Source organism: Astyanax mexicanus, chromosome 1 (assembly GCF_023375975.1).
Source record: "Astyanax mexicanus isolate ESR-SI-001 chromosome 1, AstMex3_surface, whole genome shotgun sequence".
Lineage (NCBI taxonomy): Eukaryota > Metazoa > Chordata > Actinopteri > Characiformes > Acestrorhamphidae > Astyanax > Astyanax mexicanus.
Window position 1 is genome coordinate 120382595 of NC_064408.1, and position 24280 is coordinate 120406874.

At 37.5% G+C, this 24280-nt stretch overlaps 1 protein-coding gene across 1 annotated transcript in view; it reads right to left on the bottom strand.

Annotated features, from left to right (window-relative positions):
* iglon5 (IgLON family member 5) overlaps positions 1 to 24280 on the bottom strand; it is a 318662-nt gene that overhangs the window by 37129 nt on the left and 257253 nt on the right. Inside the window, exons 2-4 of the mRNA XM_022673935.2 lie at positions 16625 to 16706; positions 13619 to 13851; positions 5358 to 5477 (exon numbers count right to left, since the gene is read on the bottom strand). Coding sequence (XP_022529656.2) covers positions 5358 to 5477; positions 13619 to 13851; positions 16625 to 16706 — 435 coding nt within the window. The remainder of the gene's footprint in view (positions 1 to 5357; positions 5478 to 13618; positions 13852 to 16624; positions 16707 to 24280) is intronic.

Consider the following 24280-nt stretch of genomic DNA (forward strand, 5'->3'; position numbering starts at 1 on the left):
ACTTCTCTACATCCAATCACAATCAGATCTATCACTCTATCTGGATGGAGAGATGTATCTGGATGGGGGTTTTATTGAATGATGAGAAGCCAGAATGAAAACAAGCTGAAATGAAATAGGAGTAACTATTAAAGGCTATTTTTTTTTTATTTAAGGAGTAGGAAGTTCAGATAATTGTGTGAAATATACTGTCTGAAAAATAATAATTTCCTCAGCAATGTCACGCAGGAAGGAGGAGAGGATGGACGTAAATGCAGGTAGAAATATTTATATTTATAACAAAATAAGGAGAATTAAAGCATTAATAGAAAACAAGGGCTAGGATAACTTAATGAAAAAAAAAAAAAAACAAGAACTAAGCCTTACAAAAACTAAGAGCACAAGAAACCTAATAGATTGAAAATGACACATGGATAAAGAACTGAAACAAACCTGACACGCAAACATAGTATCATAAGCACACAAAATACTTCAAGCAGAGGGGGTTAAATACAAGAGATGGGTGAGGAACACGTGAGGCCGGTAATGAGGGGGCGGGGTTACCAACAAGACACAAGGTGACAACTCTAATGGCTAGGGCGGGGCTAGAGCAGAGTCAGGACTATAACAAAACAAGGCCATGTGCTTAAAGGCTTAGGTGTGACAAGTAAAATATAGATAACCAGCATTTCTAGTTAACTAACGTAACAAAGTATTGATCATAGCTGAGGTAGGCTTGGAATCATTGTCCATTTAAAAGACACAATAAGACCCAAACATCAGCTTTCTTAAAACTTTTGAAAAAAACAAGTGGGGTTATGTATCCTCCTTGGATATGTATTGTTAGGTTGACTTTATAGGCCTTGAAATAAGGCATCTAACCAGATAAAGTGACTGATTTAGGGTTTTTGGTCGCACTTTATGATTAAAATCTCTAATAACTGTGTAATTACACATTAATAATCCATATAATAACATTGTAACTAATGGTGAAGTACACATTATTACAGATTTATTACAGTTGATGGGGAAAATATTGTGATATGTCTATCTACTGGTGTTATGTTCACCAATAGATACACTGTTTTTACATGTATTGGCTCTCTCTGACTCCTGCTGCTGATGTCTAATAGGCGTAATCCTGTTTAAACCTCTCTGGGAAGTAGAAGTAGAAGTAGAAAGTTGTCTGAAGAATAATTAGTCTAGAAAATTAGAGATAACCAACATTTCTACCAACAGTTTTGATGATTTTTGAGGTATTTCTGGAATCATTGTCCTTTTTTCAGCTGTGTCAGCGAATGCAGTTATATAAAATAGAAATGGTGCTCTCTCTGACTCCTGCTGCTGATGCCGAAGGATTATAACCCCCTTTTAACCCTCTGTGTCACTTTATTATTAAATGTATTGTTATGTTGACTTTTTGGGCTTTGAAATAAGGCATCTAACCAGATAAAGTGACGAATTTATGGTTTTTGGTCGCACTTTATGATTAAAATCTCTAATAACTGTGTAATTACACATTAATTATCCATATAATAACATTGTAACTAATGGTGAAGTACACATTATTACATATTTATTACAGTTGATGGGGAAAATATTGTGATATGTGTACTGGTGATACGTTCACCAATAGTTACACTGTTTTTACATGTATTGGCTCTCTCTGACTCCTGCTGCTGATGTCAAATAAGCGTAACCCTGTTTAACCCTCTCTGGGAAGTAGAAGTAGAAGTAGAAAGTTGTCTGAAGAATAATTAGTCCTGAAAATTAGAGATAACCAACATTTCTACCAACAGTTTTGATGATATTTGAGGTATTCCTGGAATCATTGTCCATTTGGAAGGCACAATTTAGACCCAAGCTCCAGATTTTTTACAGTATTCTCCTTGGATTTATTGATTGAATGCATATTTGAGATGCGATAGCCTTGATTAGCCTCAGGAACCCAACACCCTGTTGCCAGATCTTGGACAGACCACCATCGTTAGTGCTCATCACTGCTGACCAAGCCTTACAAGACCCTTATTTTGGAGAAGATCCAACGTAGTCTTTAGCTCGTCTGGCCCTAACGATCTGGCCTTCGTCCAAGAGCTTCATATCTTCACACTGCCCATTTCTCCCAACATCCAGCACGTCGACGATGTGAACATGTATAATTAATGAGGGGGATAAACTTTAAGTAGGTCCAGAACTAAAAAAAAAACCATAAAACATAAAAACATGATATTTCTCCATCCATATCTCCATAGCTCTCTTCATCTCATATTCATATTAATTTTTTATGTACTGTAGTAACCCCCCCCCCCAACCCCCTCATGTTCTGCAGATCTTGCAGGAGATAAAGCTTGTTTAAAATTATGTTTTTTTTTTAAAGTTGCTTGTTTGTACGCTTGTGACAGTGTTTGTGTGAGTGTGAGTTAACTCCTCCCACGGGTCTAACTCCCCCCAGACCGGAGCGGTTCTTGCAGTGTTTTCTGGCAGGATAATACTCAGCAGTGTCAGCAAATGCCTTTATATGAAATATAAATGGTGCTCTCTCTGACTCCTGCTGCTGATGCCGAAGGAGCATAAGCCTTTATTATTAAATATATTGTTATACTGGCTTTAAAGCACTTGAGGATGCTTTCAAAGTTCTTGATTTTTTTCTTTTTGGATCGACTGACCTTCATTTTTCCTTTAAGACTTTCTTCTTTTTTACTTAGTTCATTAGTTCATGCCATAATATGGATTAGAACATCAGCACAGCTGTTAACTGAAAGCCTGTGTCTCACAAAGCTGAAGATGTACAAAGCTGTCTAATCTAAGCAAGAGGTTCTACTTTGAAGAATGTAAAATATAAAACAATATAAAACATATTCTAAATAATTCCATACGTTTTTCTTCATTGTTTGAGTGACTTAAATTTTTTAAATATTAAAAAAACACTGAATTTAAGGCGAGTTAAAACTTTTTGGAAGCTGATTAGTCAAAAAAATTGGTTTATCAGTCAATACCAATCCAATACTGATAATTTATATTATGTATTTAATTATGTGCCTGATGATTTTCTAACCAAGTTTAACCAAGTAGTTTGACACAAGGAGGGTCAGGAGAAGTGAACACCTCCTCCGATACACTTGAAGTCAGACCCCACCTCTTTTTGGAACCTGTTTTTTGGGGCCAATGGGCTTGAAGGAATGAACCGCAAGGATTATATTTGACAGACTAAGCGACGCCACCGCAAGCTTCCAGAGGATAAAGTTTTAGAACAAAATATAAATAAGCGTAAATGACCAGCTAGTTGTGCTCTCTCTCAGACTCCGGCTGCTGATGCAGATGGAGCACATCCTTGGCTTGATTTGGGTCAGGACAAGTGTATGCCACCTCTGATACATCTGAAGTCAGACCTCGCCTCTTTTTGGAACCAGATCAGATTTTTGTGGCCAATTGGCTCTGAAAAATTTGGCGGAAGGATTATACCCTATAGTCTAAGTGACGCCACCAGAAGCTTCCAGAGGACGAAGTTTCAAAATAAAATAAAAATAAGTGCAGATGAATGGCAAGTTGTGCTCTCTCGAACTCTGACTGCTGATGGCGAAGGGTTTTCATATTATCCAATAAAAATGCATCATTTATTTTAGTCCAAATGACAAAAAAGGAACTTGGCTAAAATTTGTTATCTGAATTTGTCTTGATTTCATAAATAGCACTTTTTTCCCAATACTGAAAAAAAATCATTGAGTATTGGCCAATACACTGTTTTTTTGGAATCAGATTTTTGTAGCCAATTGGCTTGGGGAAATTTGGCAGAAGGATTATACTCGACAGACTAAGCGAAGCCACCAATAAGAGCTTCTAGAAGACGAGGTTTCAGAATAAAATATAAATGAGAATAAATGACTAGCTAGTTGTGCTCTCTCAGACTCCGGCTGCTGATGCCAATGGAACACATCCTGGGCTTGATTTGGGTCAGGACAAGTGCATGCCTCCTCCGATACATCTGAAGTCAGACCTTGCCTCTTTTTGGAACCAGATTTTTGTAGCCAATAGGCTCAGAAGAATTTGATGGAAGGATTATACTCAATGGACTAAGCGAAGCCACCGCAAGCTTCTAGAAGACAAGGTTTCAGGATGCTAGTTGTGCTCTCTCGGACTCTGGCTGCTGATGCTGATGGAGCACATCCTGGGCTTGATTTGGGTCAGGACAAGTGCACGCCTCCTGTGATACATGTGAAGGAACCGAACTTTTGGAGCCAGTTGGCTTGGAAGAATTTGGTGGAAGGATTATACCCTATAGTCTAAGTGACGCCACTGCGAGCTTCCAGAGGACCCAGTTTCAGAACAAAATAGTTTATTTGAGTTTATTTGACTGGCTACTTGTGCTCTCTCGGACTCCGGCTGCTGATGGGGAAGGAGCATATCCTGAGATATTAACCGGCAATTGTAACCAATCATAACCATCATTACAGTTTACAGTAAGAATGCTGACCAACCCAATATTTATTTATTTATTTACTTACTTATTTATACATAATTTAGTTCAACCAATTAGCCACAAGAAGGGTCAGGACAAGTGTATGCCTCCTTTGATACATCTAAAATTAAAGGAACCAGATTTTTGTAGCTAATGGGCTCAGAGGAAATCGCTGCAAGGATTATAATCGAGGGACAAGGTTTCAGAATGAAAAATAAAGGAGCGCAGATAATTGGCTAGTTGTGCTCTCTCAGACTCTGGCTGCTGATGATAAAGGAGCACATCCTGGGATTGATTTCATAAACAGCACTTTTTTTCCTTTCCAAATACTGCTACTGTTTCTTTTTTATGATTTATTTATTTATTTATTTATTTATCATTTATTTGTTTTTGCTTTAATTTAGCTTAGCCAATTTGCCACAACAAGGGTCAGGACAAGTGCACGCCTCCTCCGATACATCTGAAGTCAGACCCCGCCTCTTTTTGAAACCAGATTTTTGTAGCCAATTGGCTCGGAAGAATTTGGCGGAAGGATTGTAAGCTTTCAGAGGACGAAGATTCAGAATGAAATATAAATGAGCGCAGTTGACTGGTTTCCGATCGGGTTGCCAGGCGTGCTGGCGAACAGTCATATTTCGCGAAAGGAAAAAAAAATAAAAATCACGGGACGATAATGAGTTCTAATAGGTGCTCCATCATGACCACCCGTAATGAACGTGATTTATATCAATGATGATGGAAGTTATAAATAGTGCCTTAATGACAAACATGATTATTAGTATTGCGGCGGCGGTGGCGGTGACAGTGGTGGAGGCGATGATGACAGATGTTGATGATTATGGCGCTGGTTATGGCCGTAATTACGGCTGATTTGATTGGGAGATAGCCGCGAAGTCCCGGCTCAGACCGGCGGGAGACTCACATTTGAAGTCCTTCCAGGTGATGGTGGGCTCCGGACGCCCCACCGCCAGGCAGAACAGGTTCACGTCGTCGCCCTCGTTCACCGATTTGTCCTGAGAGATGTTCACGATCTTGGCCGGCACTGCGGAGACAACCACACACACACACACATTCATCCCCGCCGTTATTAATCCCACAAACTCCAGACTCATTACACAGTTATTAATCTTCAGACTTATTATTCACCCACCGCTATAAATGATTCCCGTTCCGCAGCGGCGTGAAAAATACCCCGTCAGTTCTGCCATAAAAAATGTAGCGTGTGTGGAAACAGGCAGTTTAACTGCCTTTAATCAAGTCATCTTACATTCTTTCATTAAAAATGAAGCAAAGCTAAACAGCACTTCAGCTCAACACAGCCATGCTTTATGTAAAATAACCAGAAACTTCCAGAACAAAGAACAAAGCTTAACAGAGAATAAAGTTATTAAAAAATATATATAATCCAGACCGAAGCTGATAAAATGAACCAGTGCATCTAAAACAATTAGAGTCTCATTGAAAAGTTTATTGTACTTTATTTTAGTAATTCGGTTGACCCTTTTTTTTACATATTTTATAGATGTATCACACACAGAGCTATCTATTATCTAATCTACCTCTCTCTGTATTCGTCTTGGAGTTTTCTGAGCTTTTTATGGCTGCGGTCAAACGATTTGAACACAAAAATCTGAATCTGAATTGTTTTATTTTTTGGAGCAGTGTGAACACAAAGAATCTGAATCGTTTCAAATATAGATTTGAGCTTCATTGGATTCATAATGCTCTCTCTTCATTTCAAGGTACTGAAAGCCCTCTTGGGCCTTATTTTCACTGTTTAAAATTTAAATATGATCACATTTATTCAGAGCAGAGTGAACAAAAATAATCTATATTGTTTCAAATTTAGATTTGAGCTTAAATGGGCTCGTGATGCTCTCTCTTCATTCCAAGGTACTTTAAGGCTGCAATCAAATGATTTGGACACAGAAATCTGAATATGAATTGTTTCAATTCACGTTTAAATCTGAATTGTTTCTAAAATCACTTTCGAAACAACCCAACAGTGCCTCATTTGTCGCCATTCTCAGGCTATGTATTTACTGTTTAGTCTAAAAAAAAAACTTTTGAGCATTGTGAACACAAAGCATCTGAATTGTTTCAAATATACAGGTATATATAGATTTGAGCTTCACAATGGGCTCATAATGCTCTCTCTTCATTTCAAGGTACTCCAAGGCCTCTTGGGCCTTATTCTCACTGTTTAGAATAATTTTCTTTCAGAGCAGTGTGAACACAAAGAATCTGAATTGTTTCAAATTTAGATTTGAGCTAAAATGGGCTCGTAATCCTCTCTCTTTTTTCCAAGGTACTTCAAGACATCTTGGAGTTTTCTGAGCTTTTTATGTCTCTGGTCAAATGATTGAACACAGAAATCTGAATATGAATTGTTTCTATTCACATTTAAATCTGAATAGTTTCAAAAATCACATTTAAAACAACCCAACAGTGCCCCATTTGCCACCAATCTCATGTATTTACTGTTTAGTCTAAATAAGATTTTTTTTAAGCAGTGTGAACACAAAGAATCTGAATTGTTTCGAATTTAGATTTGAGCTTAAATGGGCTCGTAATGCTCTCTCTTCATCCCAAGGTACTTTAAGGCATCTTGGAGCTTTCTGAGCTTTCTGTGGCTGAAGTCAAAATCAAGTGTGAACATAAAAAACTTTAATCTGAATCTATTTTAAGCATTTATTTATTTTATTGTTGATGATTATGGCTTACAGCCAATGAAAACCCAAAAATCAGTCTCTCAGAAACTTTTCATATTATATAAGACCAAGATCTCTGAAGCATGAAGTGCTGTAAGATTTTCCGCAAAAACACAGCCCTGACTTTGGACATATATACATATAACACAGTGGACCAGAAGATGCTGCTCCTATTATAGTTGCAAGAAAAAGTATGTGAACCCTTTGGAATTACTTGGTAATGTCTTGGTTAACTTGTGAATTCATTTTTTATTGATGAGTGCAATCCGTCCAGACCCTGAGGCAGCAAAGCAGCCCCAAACCACGATGTCCCCTCCACCATGTTTCACAGTTGGGATGAGGTTTTTATGATGTTGTGCTGTGTTTCCTTTTTTCTCCACACATAGTGTTGGGAACATTGTGTGTTCCTTCCAAACAACTCAATTTTGGTTTCATCTGTCCACAGTATATTTAACCAGTACTGCTGTGGAACATCCAGCTGCTCTTTTTTTTTGTAAACTTCAAACGTGCAGCAATGTTTTTTTTGGATAGCAGTGGCTTCCTCTGTGATGTCCTCCCATGAACTCCTTGTCCATTCTTGTTTAATGTTTTCCTTATTGTAGATTTGTCAACAGAAATGTTGCCTGCATGTGCCAGAGATTTCTGTAAGTCTTCAGCTGACACTCTAGGATTCTTCCTCACCTCATTGATTCTTATTCTGCACTGTGCTCTTGCAGTCATCTTTACAGGACTTTACCACGCCTAGGGAGAGTAGCTCCAGTAACAGTGCTGAACTTTCTCCATTTGTAGACCGTCTGTCTTACCGTGGACACATGAACATCAAGGCTTTTAGAGATACTTTTGTAACCCTCTCCAGCTTCATGCAAGTCAACAATTCTTGAACGTAGGTCTTCTAAGAGCTTGAGGCATGAATTCAAAACTGATGTGTGTTTTTTTTATAGGGCAGGGCAGCTTTAACCAATACATCCAATCTCAAAAGTCAATAGCCTGTGCACTGTGAATGTTAACATGTTGTGTTCAATAAAACCATGCAAACATATATATTTTTGTGTGGTATTGGTTTAAACAGACTGTGTTTGTCTGTTGTTGTGATGTAGATGAAGATCAGAACACATTTAATGACCAATTTATGCAGAATACAAGTAATCCCAAAGGGTTAACATACTTTTTCTGCTATCCCCTTGAAATAGTTTCTCCATATCGGGTAAAATCGGGCTAAACTCTGCCCTTCTCTCTGCCAGTGCTCTGCATTGCGTATAGGTTGACAGCAGAACTTCCCTCAGGTTAGAAGGAATGGCAGCACTTTCAGCCGAGCACCACTTAGACACATTTCAGTTTCCTCCTCTTTCTTCCAAAAACTGATAGCCATAAGCTGTTGTGGTTTGCTGAAGCGGTGTTGTGGAGGCCGGCGCATAATGGTAGACAAATAACACAGATGCCCCTTGAATTTAAATGGTCTATCATTGCCGCTTTAATGAGCGTAGCCAAGGAATTCGCACTGCGAGGCATTCTCCGGCAGAAGCACCTCCCCGCCCACCCCGCGCCGCCCAAGCCGTTTCACCAGACAAAAGACACTTTTAACGATAAAGCAGAAATTGGACGTGCTGCAGGGTCAGTCCTGCTGGTGCCGTGTCTCCGGGGTGTAATTATTTTTCTGTGATATCATATGAAGACTTAAAATTGAGGGCAGCCCAGTATCAAACAAATACCATCGTGTCTCACCGAGTCTCTCTGCTGCCCAGAGAAAAGCTGTGTAAACACAAAATAATCTGAATTGTTTCAAATATAGATTTGATCTTAAATGGGCTCGTAATCTAAAATAAGATCAGATTTTTTTCAGAGCAGTAAGAATACATAGTTCTGCAGTCTGCAGTCAAATGATTTAGGCGCAAGTGTGAACATAAAAAAATCTGAATTGTTTCATGTTTAGATTTGAACTCAAATGGGCTCATAATCCTCTCTCTTCATTCCAAGATAAACCAGGGCAACTCGGTGTTTTCTGAGCTTTCTATGGCTGCAGTCAAATGATTTTGGCATAAGTAAGTGTAAACATAAAAAATGTAATCTGAATTGTTTTAAATCACATTTGAAACAACCCAACAATGCCCCATCTGTCACCATTCCAAGAGTACTACACTGTAAAACATTTCAAGTTGGTTAAACTCAGCAACATAAGTTCCCCTGCTGCCTTAAAAAGCGGAGTTAACTCAACTTGATAAAAACATTTGTATCAACTGAAGATGTTAAGTTAAACAAGTTGTTCAAATACTCATTACTTATTGTTACAACTTGATGCACTGAGTTAAAAAAAAACTTAAAAGGACTTAATTGGTCCTTTTAAAAAAATGATCTGTTTAGTCAAATAAACTAACATTTCAGCTTTATTTAAAAAAAAAATAAATAAAACTTCAGTAATATTCTCACAACTTATCATTTTAAGTTAGCCTTAGGTATTCGCAATATTTTTAATAATATTATTTAACTGCCAATACTGACAGTATAATGCTGAGGCAGTATAAGAGTAAACTGGGTAAAGAGTGAACTCTGTAGCTCAAAGCCAGCATACTGTGATCACTAGGAACACAGAATAAAGGTAACATGCTTTTACAGCCTACAAACACTGAGGCCTGGCAATAAACATGTATATTATAATACTGCACAGGATAAAGTGGCTTTGGGCAACAGACAACACAAAGATGGTAAGTAAGAGAGAGACCACACCCAATATGCAAATATTGGCCTGGCAATCAATGTATATATTATAATTAGTGCACGCCCAGAATAAGGTAGCTTTGGGCAACAGACAACACAAAGATGGTAAGTAAGGGAACACCCAATATGCAGATATATGGGACCAGGAGCCAATAGGAAAGCTGCATGAACCAAAACTGTAGAAAGAGCTAAAAGTTGGTTGAAATCACATTTTTTCATTGGCTCAACAAACATTTTTAAGTTTTCAGGTGGAAAACAATTGAGTTGTACTGGCCGGTGAGTTCACTCAACTTAATAACATTAGTTCTTCTGACTAAAACACAGAATTACTTTTTAGAGTGTTGGTGACTCAGTGTTTTCTGAGCTTTCTATGGCTGCAGTCAAATGATTTTGGCATAAGTGTGAACAAAAAAATTTAATCTGGATTGTTTCAAATTACATTTGAAACAACCCAACATTTGTGCCCCAATTGTTGCCATTCTCAGGCCTTGTATTTACTGTTTGGGGTTTAAATAAGATTTTTTAGACCAGTGTAAACACAAAGAATCTGAATTGTTTCAAGTTTAGATTTGAACTCAAATGGGATCATAATCCTCTCTCAAATCGGTGTTTTCTGAGCTTTCTATAGCTGCAGTCAAATGATTTTGGCATTAGTGTGAACAAAAAAATTTAATCTGAATTGTTTTAAATCACATTTAAAACAACCCAACAGTGACCCATTCACCACCCTTCCAAGAGTACTACACATTCTCTCAGGCTGTTTTTTGCACTGTTTAGAGTCTAAAGAAGATCTGATTTTTTCGATGCAGTGTGAACACAAAGAATCTGAATTGTTTTAAACTGTTTTCTTGTAATCCTCTCTCGTCATTTCAAGGTATTGCAAGTCCTCACAAGCTGCTATATTTCATTTTAGAATTAGAATTTAAATTTGATTAGAATTCTTTAGCAGAAGCTGCAGGGTGAGTCCTGCTGGTGCCGTGTCTCCGGGGTGTAATTATTTTTCTGTGATATCATATGAAGACTTAAAATTGAGGGCAGCCCAGTATCAAACAAATACCATCTTGTCTCATCGTGTCTCGCCACTGCCCAGAGAAAAGCTGTGTTTGTTGAGGTGCGTGGACATCTACAGGGTTTTGGGGGGGGAAGCCCCCCCTAGTCCCCGCCCACCCCTCTTTACAGCAGCGCTGAGCGCCGAGTTACCTCTCAGAGACCATTTTTCATTTTCCTAACACCCCGTCTCACGTTACAGCGCCCAACACAATGTAGAAAATACAATATACATAACAATTGACATGTTTTTGGGGGTAAGGGTCCGCCATCCATCACCAGCGCTGTCAGACTGCAATAAATTACATCACTACGGATCACTCATGCTTCCTGTCACTCTGCCGCTGCGCTGCGATAGGCTGGGTCCCTGTTTGGATGCTAATATTCAGTCGAGCAGTTCACCTTAGTCACTTCCCTTCCCTACAAACCCAACAGTGCCCCCTCTGTTGTGATTCTAAGGTACTGCAAGGCCTCTCAGGCCTTATTTTCACTGTTTAGAGTCTAATAAGATCAGATTTTTTCAGAGCAGTGTGAACACAAAGAATCTGATTTGTTTCAAGTTTAGATTTAAACTCAAATGAGCTCGTAATCCTCTCTCTTCATTTCAAGGTTCAAGGTTGTGAACACAAAAATCTGAATACGAATTGTCTCAATTCACATTTGAATCTGAATTGTTTTAATTCACATTTAGAACAACCCAAAAGTGCCCCATTTGTCACCATTCGCAAGCCTTGTATTTTATGGTTTAAAGTCTAAATAAGATTTAATTAGATAAGATCTGAGCAGAGTAAACACAAAAGGTATTTGAAGGCGTCTCAGGCCTTATTGTCAATGTTTAGAGTCTAATAAGATACGATTTTTTTCAAGCAGTGTAAACACAAAAAATCTGAATGTTTCAAATTTAGATTTGAACTCAAATGTGCTCACAATCCTCTCTTTTCATTCCAAGATACTGCAGGGCCTCTCTGATTTTTCTAAGCTTTTTAATGGCAGCAGTCACATGATTTTGACCTAAGTGTGAAGCAAAAATCTGAATACGAATAGTTTCAAATCACATTTAAATCTGAATTGTTTTAATTCACATTTAAAACAACCCAACAGTGCCCCATTTGACACCATTCGCAGACCTTGTATTTACCTTGTATTTTTATAATTTTTATAATGTAAACTTAAATAATCTACATTGTTTAAAATTTAGAACTCAAATGTAGAGCTCAAAAAGAATTCAAGAATCCGAATTGTTTCAAATCATATTGAAAATGATCAAACAGTGCCCCATCTGTCAGTATTCCAAGGGTACTACAAGGCCTCTCAGGCTGTTTTTTGTACTTCACTGTTTAGAGTCTAAATATGATCAGATTTTTTGAGCAATGTGAACACCAAGAATCTAAATTGTTTATATATATATATATATATATATATATATATATATATATATATGTATATATATATGTATTCAAATGGTATCTTAATCAATCTCTTCATTCTAAGGCACAGCAATGCCTCTCAGAATTTTCCTAGCTTTCTATGGCTGCGGTCACATGATTTTGGCTTAAGTGTGAAAGCAAAAATCTAAACCTGAATTGTTTCGAATCACATTTAAATCTGAATTTGAAACACAGTTGGAATATAGCAACTGTGCCCCATCTGTTGCTATTCCAATGTACTGCAAGGCCTCTCGGGCTGTTTTTTGCTTTAGTACAAAGTAGTGTGAACACCCATAATCTGAATTGATTCAAATTAGATTAAAACTCATTTGGGATCTTAAACCTCTCTCTTCAGTCCAAGGCACTGCAAGGCCTCTCAGGCTGTTTTTTTTAATAATCTGAATTGTTCCATTTCACATTTAAAACAACCCAGCAATGCCCCATTTGTTACCATTCCAAAGGTACTGCAAGGCCTCTCAGGCTGTTTTTTTGTACTTCACTGTTTAGAGTCTAAATAAGATCAGATGTGATCTTATCAGATCAGTATAAACACAAGTATCTGAATTATTAACACAACAGTGCCCCATCTGTCGCTGTTCCAAGGGTACTGCAAGGTCTCGAAGGCTGTTTTTTTTGTACTTCACTGTTTATAGATTAAATGTGATCAGGTTATTTTAACAAGTGTGAACACCAAAAATATGATCAGAATTTTGAGTAGTGTGAACACAAAAGAATCTGAATAGTTTCAAATTAGACTAAAAATCATTTGACATCTTAAAACTCACTCTTTAGTTTTTTGAGCTTTCTATGGATGTGAAATAAAACACTGAAATCAAAACTCAAATAGGCTTATAAACCTCTCTGTTTAATTTAAGTTACTGCAAGTCCTCATAGCCAGCTTTCTTTCACTGTTCTTTCACAGTTTTCTTTTTTGAGCAGTGTGAACACCAAGAATCTGAATTATTTCAAATTAGATTAAAACTCATTTGGGCTCTTAAACCTCTCTCTTCAGTCCAGGGCACTGCAGGGCCTCACTGTTTAGAGTCTAAATATGATCAGAATTTTTGAGCAGTGTGAGCACAAAAATATGATCAGAATTTTGAGTAGTGTGAACACAAAAGAATCTGAATAGTTTCAAATTAGACTAAAAATAATTTGATATCTAAAACCTCACTCTTTAGTTTTTTGAGCTTTCTGTGGATGCGGTCAAATGATTTTGGCTTAAATGTGAACACAAAAATGTGAATTTAAATCTGAATCAGAATTTTTTTAATGCGTGTCCTCACCCTGGACGATGAGGTAGACGTGTGCGATGCGGGGCTGGTTCAGGGCCTGGAAGCTGCAGGTGTACGGACCCTCGTCCGCCACGGCGACTCGCTCGATCTGGATGGAGAAGTCGCTGTCGTTACTGTTGACCAGAGAAACCCGCGGGTCCAGCGACCACTTATCCGTCCCCGCGAACAGGATGTTGGAGCGGTTCAGCCAGGCCTTGTGGGTAACTTCCTCATCAATCTTACACCTGAGAGAAACCAGACATATGATCAGTGTGGTCTGAACTGTAATTACACTCAGTACTGCATAACTTACTGAAGTAGAAGACTTTTTACTTCTACTTCTTTCATTTTCACACAATTATCTGAACTTTCTACTCCTTACATTTTATAAAAATAGCCTTGTTACTCCTATTTCATTTCAGCTCGTTTTAATTCCGGCTTCTCATCATTCAATAAAACCCCTATCCTGATAAATCTCTCCATCCAGATAGAGTGAATCTGATTGTGATTGGATGTAGAGAAGTATAAACATATACCATTCCGACTCCCTATTGGTTTATACTGTGATCCATCACACCTGCACACGTCACGCATATATATATATATATATATATATATATATATATATATATATATATATATATATATATATATATATATATATATGTAAAGTCACTACTTTACTGATAATGTTTGTAGTGTTGATATGTATTATGTTATGGGATGACAAGCAGACTGAATTAAGGATTTCATCATCACCATTACAACAGTAGATACAAATAAACCATATATACGCCATATGGCCATAAGCATTGGGAGACCTACTTATTACAAAGCAATAAAAAATGTATCATCCTTCTTTTGTTGCAGTAATTATTTAGACAAATAAATGCTATAATAAAGTCACATTCACTATTCATTAATAAGCATATTATTCTATATATATATAATGTCAGCATACCACCAAGAAGGACCAACCACATCCAACAGGATTAACTGTGGACGCTGTAAGAGGAAGCTGTCTGAAAGGGATGTTCGGGTGCTAACCCGGATTGTATCCAAAAAACATATATGTTCTAGTTATTGCTTAATAATGTATTGCCAAGAATTTTATTTAAATATTTTAATAATTATTATTATTATTATTATTATTATTATTATTATTATTATTATTATTATTATTATTATTATTATTATTATATATATATATATATATACGTGTGTGTATTGTTAATAAAGTATTGATGAGCAGTCAGTTAGTTACCTATTATATTAACAATAATAATAATAATAATAATAATAATAATAATAATAATAATAATAATAAATGTTATTTTATGTTTTAACTGAGCCCTTCAAATTATTATTATTATTATTATTATTATTATTATTATTATTATTATTATTATTATAACAAATATGTAGATATTGTTATGCAACCATATATACACTAAACTATCCAGACTTTTATTTTGACCTACATTAAAAATCTAATTCTAATCAATTCTAAGAGTACTTTTCTGATCATGCTGCTGTAGGTGAGCTGTAATATTTGTATTTGTTTGTTGATGATATTTGTGTGATGATCCTTAGGGATCATCCTTAGGGATCATCCTTAGGGATCATCAGATAAGATTATGACACATCACACAGTCTGATAACCAATCAGATTGAGTCTGACAGCAGCCGGAGGAACTGTAACTCCGCCCTCTGCCACTCGGTGTCAGTACTGAGCTCCTGTCGCTCACGGGAGTGAAAGTGGCACATCTCTGGGTGAAGAGCCTCCGGAGACCACGGTGCCCCAATTCATACCGCTTCCAGTCATCACATCAAATCAGTGTGTGTGTGTGTGTGTGTGTGTGTGTGCTGAATGCCAGCAGTTAGAACGCTGCCACCCTCCTGCGAGGTAAACTAGCGTCTGACAGGCGGTACAGGACTTCAACTGTTTGGCTGATAGCCTGAAACCAAGTCGCTTCAGAAAACATACATAAAAAATACACATTACAATATTACACAACTCAGACCCTATCTGACGTCTTTTGACAGATTTGAGCTGAATTAAATCAGACACACTGATGCACTACATTGTCAAAACTGTTCACCACCCATTCAAATCATTAAACTGTGTAAAAATCAGGTGTTCCTGAATCACTTTCATCTCCACAGGTGTCACAAAAAAAATGCAAAAAAAGCAGAAAAACACCCACAAAATAAAAAATCAGCTTGCGGGGGCAAGCTGATTGGCTGTTTCTCCTGAAAGGCGGAACTTAATGCTTGAACTGGCTCCGTGATTCGCGTCTAGAGATTTTTCATTCAGAGCGGACAGCAGCCTGTCTCCTCACTAATAATACAGCTGAGCTGAGCGAAATGATTCAGGGCTACTGGAAATTCATTCGGGGCTAAAGCCTCAGAAGCCCCGGCCAGGCGATGCCCCTGTGTATCATCATACATGAACAAACAGCTCTTACCGAAAATGTCGACTAGAAATAATTTTCCAACATCGATTATTGCACCTCCTCTAGTGCAGCGTCTCTATGCGTCTCATACGCTGCATACCCCCCTTTTTGCACCACTGAATATTCCACAGCCAACTGTCAGTGATATTATAACAAAGTGAAAGAGACTGAGAACGACAGCAACTCTTCTAAAGGCATTGTGCCAAGTGTAAAGTTTGGTGGAGGGGGGATTATGGGCTTAGCTCCTTAGTTTGAATTAAAGTTGAGACTCTCAATCAAACCTGGAAGAATGTACAAAAATTCCCATAAACACACTCCTAAACCTGGTGGAAAGCCTTCCCAAAGCCTTATGGCAATGCTCAAAAAATAAGAGGAAAGTGCTCTTTGGCAGTAAAGATAGTTTGTAAAATAAAAGCTCAAGTTAAATTTTTTTGTAAATAGAAGAAACTATGACACTGTGGTTTGAGGCACGTTAAATACCTGCACATCTTCAGAAATGGGCAAAGTTAGAATTAGCAAGTGGTTCCAAAATCATGATGGAAGTGTGGTGTTGAATACTCACCTCAGAATCACGCTTTCTCCTTCCAGAACGGTGAGGTTGTCGGGCAGGTGGCCGAACTCCGCCGCTTGGACGCTGTCGGGTCCTGCCAAGACAAACGAGAGGAGGAGGGGGAGGTGGTGAGTGTAACGCTGTTATTCCACCAGCAGACGGTGTGCCGGCTCGTGCCAATATCCCCCCTCACGCCAGAGCAACCCCTTAAGACAGAATCTAATCAACAGTGGCATTTCCAGAGACCCTCTGCAGACCCCCCAATAACCCCCCTCCATTTCCCAACCCTAGTCCTAGAAAACCCACCGGTCCACTGCAGTGACATTCCTACATAATTCAGTGCCATCCGTGGGGAGTTAACAGCAATAAAAGTTGTTTATGATCACAGGTTGTTAAAACTATACACCCAACCATAGGTAATACCAGTCAGTCTCGCCAGGGAGTCTGGCTGGTTGGTTGGTTTCACCCATTTTGATGCCCGTAGATCAATGTATACAAAACAGTCTTCTACTGATGGGCTTAACTGACCTCATAACAGAAACCAGTAGGTGGTGCTACATACCTAATTACCTAAACATAAGTATGTAATTATTAATGAAATTTGCATGCTAAACTTATGGGGTATACGTTATAAAAAAAATAGTCAGTGTCAGTTTTCATTTGTACTCAATCCTTTACTTGACCTTGACTACTTTTTAGAGTTTAGGCTCAATCTTGACTTGGTCTTAGTTCCCCTGAGGATTATGGACTGGCTTGATTTCAGCATCCTATAAACTCAGTCTTAACTCAATCTTAACCTCCATTCGACTTAGTCTTAGTCCTAACCTCCTGTAGACTCAGTCTTGACTTGGTCTTGGTTCACCTTCAGATAATGGACTTAATCTCAACATCCTATAAACTCAGCCTTAATTTAATTTTAAATTCCTTTGAACTCAATATTGACTTGTTTTTGCCCCCTTTAGATTCTGGACTCAATCACAATATCCTATAATTTTAGTCTTGACTTAATCTTAGCCTCTTTTAGACTCTGTCTTGGCACTCAATCATAGCCTTCTTTAGACCCAGTCTTGAATTAATCTTAGTCTCCTTTAGACTCAATCTTGACTTGGTCTTTACCTCTTTAGATTCTGGACTCTCTTGATCTCAGCATCCTATTACCTCAGCTTTGATTCAGTCTTAGCCTCTTTTAGACCCAGTCTTGACTCAATCTTAGCCTCTTTTAGACCCAGTCTTGACTCAATCTTAGCCTCCTTTAGACTCCGTCTTGATTCAGTCTTAATCTCCATTAGACCCAGTCTTGATTTAATCTTAGCCTCCTTTAGACTCCGTCTTGATTCAGTCTTAATCTCCATTAGGCCCAGTCTTGATTTAATCTTAGCCTCCTTTAGACCCAATCTTGATTCAGTCTTAATCTCCATTAGACCCAGTCTTGATTTAATCTTAGCCTCCTTTAGACTCCGTCTTGATTCAGTCTTAACCTCTATTAGGCCCAGTCTTGATTTAATCTTAGCCTCCTTTTAGACTCAGTTATGACCTGATCTTTTCCCCCCTTTAGATTCTGGACTCTCTTGATCTCAGCATCCTATAAACTCAGTCTTGACTCAATGTTAACCTCATATAAACTCAGAGCTGACTCAATCTTAACCTCCTTTAGACTCAGTTTTGACTTAGATTCTAAAGTACTGACTTGATCTCTGCTTCCTTTATGCTTCTAATTGATCCCAGTCCCCTTTAGACTTAGGCTTCAGATGGTAAATCCTGGCACCCTTCTTTATATCGCAACCACTTAATCACTCAAATTTCTGGCATTTTGCTCTCTTGCCAATGGAAAACACAGGTGCGTCACTGACTGAAAACAACCTAGACAGACGTCAACAGTCAGATGTTCATTGCTATCTGGGTAGTAAATTATCAAAACGGGCGCATCCTCAACACATGTACACCTTCACTTGAACCTACAGCAGTGCACAAACCCAACTTTTACATCAACAATAAACAGAATGAAGGAGTATGAATGAGCAGATCAATTTCCTCTGCTGAAAAGCATTGGACACATCCAAGTAGCTGCGCCGTTAATATAGCAATCTGCCAAAGTCAGAGCGCACCTGACTTTTAAAGGAAAGGGCAAGCGACACTCTGATTGGTTTGTTGCATGTTACACCAAAGACCACAAATAATTAAGATAATTAGAACATGCCTTTTGCAAGGTGTACTTTTCCCATCATTACGATAGCAAAGACACACTGACAAACTTTAAATCAAGTTGCGAGAAGCACACAATTTATTTATTTATATATTTTTTTTGCTGAAATAGGGCTCTTGTGACTTAAATGAGCAGGACAGTTTCCTCTGCTGAGAAGCGTTGGAATCGTCCAGGTAAATACACCATTAAAATAGCAATCCACCATAATCAGAGTGCACTTAACTCTTAAAGGGAATGATGAGCAAGTGACACATTGATTGTTTGGTTTACTTCACGTTGCACCCAAAGAGAAAACACCCAAGATTAATTAAGAGAATATGTACATGCCTTTTGCACATTTTGAGTCACGCAAGGTGTACTTTTCCCGACGTTACGATAGCAAAGACACACTGACATGCTCTAAATCAACAACTCCCCGATTTTTCTCGCTATAATAGGGTTCTTTCTGATTTGATATCAGGTCTTAGCCCCCTTTTACACTCTGGTCATATCTAGTCGGTATTCTTTTAACTTGTCTCGCACTTCACCGAGGTGGTCTTTTCACCACGGACCCACTCATTAGTGGAGCAGCCTTCACCAGAACCTGACGAGTGAACCGCCACGCCGGCCTGCACCGCCAGATCTCATCGATCCTGAGCTTTATTTTATTATTTATTTGTTATTTGTGAGCAGGCAGTAATAAGTACACATGCAGGGGTCCGCTGAGCTGTCAGTGCTGACCCGCCGCATATTTGAATAATGATTGGGTGGTGGTGCGCCCGGCCCGGCCTCGTGTTCGGCGAACAGGACCGATAATGAGCCCAGGGAAGAGCATTCACACAGAGCCGGCAGAGCGTGAAATGAAGGGACAGCCACGGCTACACAAGGGACACGAACGCTCGCACACACACACACACACACACACACACACACACACACACACACACACACACACACACACACACACACACACACTTTCCCAAAATGCACAAACTCACACTTGTACAATCGCTGAATACAAATAACAGGCCCATATTGTTAAATATACATTCAGGTAATTACATTCACAACTGCTGATGAAGCTACACATAAGCATGCGCACCATTACAAAAAATGTTAAAAAATTACTGTAAAAAAAAAACACGTTTTCATGGAAGTGGATCGATTTTTTTTTTTTTTTTTTTGGGGGGGGGGGGTACTTTTATGTAACCATGATAAAAAAAAAAAAAAGACTTATTTAAACTTTAGGTTTTGAACAAGGAAGTCAGAATTTACTAGTTCAGAGTAGAAATTGTAACTGGAGCTCTCAGAAAAGCCAAATCTTTAAATTCAAAATCAACATTTTCATTTTTATACATATAAAAAGAAGCTGAAAAATAAGTATAAATTACAATAAAACAAAACTGTTAAAACTTTGTAAGAACAGTGTAAGTAACATTAGCAGAAAAATTACACTGTTGTGATGAAACAGTTTAATTTACAGTTAAATAATGTAAAACATGCAATAAATGCTTGGCAGCATGATCATGATAATTCAGCAAAAAAAGGGTTGTTAAATTTACTGTTTTAAACTCTAATGTTTTTGTAAAATAACAGTTTTAAACTGTACAATATACAGGTTGTTCTGTAAAGTTATTTACATGCTGTTTTTTTTCTACAGAATTATTCTGGCCACCGCAGCTGCCAGATTTTTTTTTTGTAAAAACTATTTTTTTTGTACAGTGTAAGATTTTAAAGAACAGATCATGCATTCCGCTTAAAAAAAAATATATATTTTTGTCATGTTAGAAGATAATACTGTAAAGTGTGCTGGTATTGGATGGATGCTTTTGTGTAGTTTTATTTAATAATGATTGAAAATGACTTATTTAAACTTTGGGTTTTGAACAGGGGTGTCAGAAATTCCTAGTTTATGTAGAAATTGTAGAAGAGTGAAAAGTTCCTCACCAAACCCAACTTCAGAATTCAAGATCAAAAATATTCAGATTCTACTAAATCCGTTTCCAGTTCACAGAGGAGAGGAGGAGGATCGGTAGGAAAAAGAAGGAACTTTTGCGGTTGCTGGATGCAGCCTCTGATGTACCTCCCACAAAACAGATCATGTGACTTCTTCAACCAATCACAAAACAGAACAGATATTTATATGTAAATAGTAATCCCTTTTTGTTCTCTCTTGAACTGCTAGAACCAAAACTGTAACATTAAATTATATAATATTAAAACTATTCAACTTTTTTGAACTATTTAGTTCAGTATGCCAAATAGAAAGCTTACATTAGTATTGTTTTACACATTTTAATTATAAAAGAAAATACTGTAACTACTGGTATACTGTACTCAAATACAGTATCAAATAATCAAATACTGTACTGTAAAAACAAGGGAAAAAAAGAAAAACAAAGAACAAAAATAGTTAATTTCTGTAAAATTGCCAGCTATAAGGGGTTAAATAAACAATTTATTCCAATTCAATTGCAATTATATAAAATTCTTTTAAATTCTAAAGTTGACATGCGACACATTTCCAAAAACATATATGTCTATTGTCATTTTAATGTAAATACTGTGAAATGAAACTGAAAAAAGGCTGTAAAAATCATGCATTTTTTACAGCTCCAGCCCAGCACAACAAAAAATTGCCTACAGGGTGGTAAATCCCAGCTATAAATTCTTTGGTTAGTAGAACTGTTTTCTGAAAAATATAGAAAAAACATCAATTTATTCCAATACAATTCCAATTATATATCTTTCTTTTTGTTCAATTGACATGCGACACATTTCCAAAAACATATGTTTTTCTATTTGTCGTTTTAAAGAAACTATTGTAAAATGTACTGATATTTGAAAGTGGCATATCCACAACAGTATCACGTATCAATAGTGACCACTATTGACCACATATCAATAGTGTTTTTTCATGTTCCTAATTTTTTAAAAACAAAAAATAAGAAAAAAAAAATGGAAAACAAAAAGAACAAATATAGTTTATGGTTAATTACTGTACTATTGCCAGCTAAAATGAATAAAAAACAAACAAATAATTAATTCCAATACAATGCCAATTATGTATGCGACACATTTCCAAAAAAAAAGCATCTATTCCAGTTGAAATACTGTGAAATAAACTGGAAAAAAGCTGTAAAAATAATATATTTTTTTAAATGTTACTGGTATTTGAGAGTGGCAGATCTACATATCACCAGTATTCTTCATATTCCTAATTTTTAACAAAAAGAACAAACATTTTATTGTTAATTTCTGTAATATTGCCAGCTAAAATAAATAAAAAAATAACAATTTATTCCACTAAAATACCATTTATAAATCAATTTTTTTTGTAAAATTGACATGACACATTTCCAAAAACATCTGTTTGTCTATTATTTTCTGTCACTTTAAATGGAAATACTGTGAAATCTACTAGAAAAATCTATTTTTTAATTGTAAAATTCATGTATTTTTTACAGCACAGGCCCTGCATAACAAAACTGGCAGCCGTGTGGTAAATGACACCACAGAAAATGACAAATCTGCCACGTTTCTCTCTCAGGTGCCTCCTCTCGCATCCCAGAATGAAGAGGAAGAGCTGCAGCCCTGTTTTCCATTCCTCACGGCGGCGCGTGCGGCGTCTTATCAGCAGCGCTGGTAAAATTTATGCGTTTTTTTCTCCTGACGGACAGAAACCCGAGTGCGCTATCATAGCGGCGCCTGAAGCCGGGGCTTCCTCCCGCGCCGCCTCTCTATCTGCCGCTGAGCTCGGCCTGCCACAGCACCGGCGTGGCACCGGCACAGCGACCTGCCACCTGCCTCCAGCCTCGGCTCCGGCAGCCGCTCCTATCTCCCTCATAAACAGCCCTGTCCTTAATATCTCCCAGCCAATATTTGGCCGTCCTGCCTGTGAGGTTTAATATACGCCGACTTATGAAGCAGAGAAAAAAACAGCAAGTGCAGCAAAGAGGGAAGAAGCTCCCGCAGATCTTTCCCTTTCTTTTATTTTTCTGTTTCACAGGGTCAAGAATAGTCAGTGTCCTCAACTGACTGAATCACAGACAGGATAACTCACAGACCAGGGCTTCTGTTCACTGACTGAGTGATTTATATCCTAACTGATTCACAGCTCTATCTACTGTCTGACTGAATCACTGACAGGCTAAATCACAGACCAGTAATTCTGTTTACTGACTAAGTGAGTGATGTATATCCTAACTGAATCACTTATTTTTTAACTACTTACTTACTGACTTAGTGAATCACCAACAGATTAATTCACAGCTCTATCTACTGACTAACTGAATCACTGACAGGCTAAATCACAGACCAGTTATTCTGTTTACTGACTAAGTGAGTGATCTATATCCTAACTGAATCACTTATTTAACTACTTACTGACTTCAGTGAATCACCAACAGATTAATTCACAGATCTGACTGACTGAATCACTGACAGGATAACTCACAGACCAGGCCTTCTGTTCACTGACTGACTGATTTATATCCTAACTGAATCACTTATTTAACTACTTACTGACTGATTCAGTGAATCACTAACAGGTTAATTCACAGCTCTTTCTACTGACTGATTGAATCACTGACAGGCTAAATCACAGACCAGGGCTTCTGTTCACTGACTGATTCATATCCTACCTGATTGACTTATTCATTTAATGACTTACTGACTGATTCAGTGAATTACTAACAATTTAATTCACAGATCTGTCTGACTGACTGAATCACTGACTGGCTACCTCACAGATCAGAATAATCTTATATTCAGCATCTTATTACTGACGAATTTCCTAATTAATTGACTTATTGACTTATTAACTTACTGACTGAACTGACTCACTCAGAGGATCCTTAACAGGAACATTACATCTATTTACTGACTGACTGAATCACTGACAGGCTAACTCAAGTACAGTATGTATTTGTTAACGGACTTATTGACTGATTAAATGACTGATTGCTGTTATAAACAGCAAATGCATATGTTTACTGACTGAATAAATCACTGACTAACTGATTGATTACTTTATTGACTTACTGACAGACTGATATTTGATGAATCACTTGCAGGTTAAGCTACAGATATATTCAACACCTGACTAACTGACTGATACATAACTGACTGGCTGATTCTCAGATTTACAGATTCATAGAGAAACTGTGAACTGATTAATTGATTGACAGACTGATTAATTGATTGATTCAATGACAAGCCGGCTAACTAATTCACTAAATTATACACAAATTGACTAATTGATTCACTTAATAAATTACTAAAGGTCAACTGCTGAGAAATTCACTAAGGTTTGCAATCTAGATATTTGTTCTTCATTAACGTCTACAGTTAACAGTGATTAGCACGTAGCATGAATGCTACGCTAGCAGGTTGTCGTAGTCATTATTCAGCTGAAAGTGTATCTTTCTACAGTAGAAAAGTGTGAGGCTGGTAAACTGACAGACCGGCGAGCAGAACAGATGCGT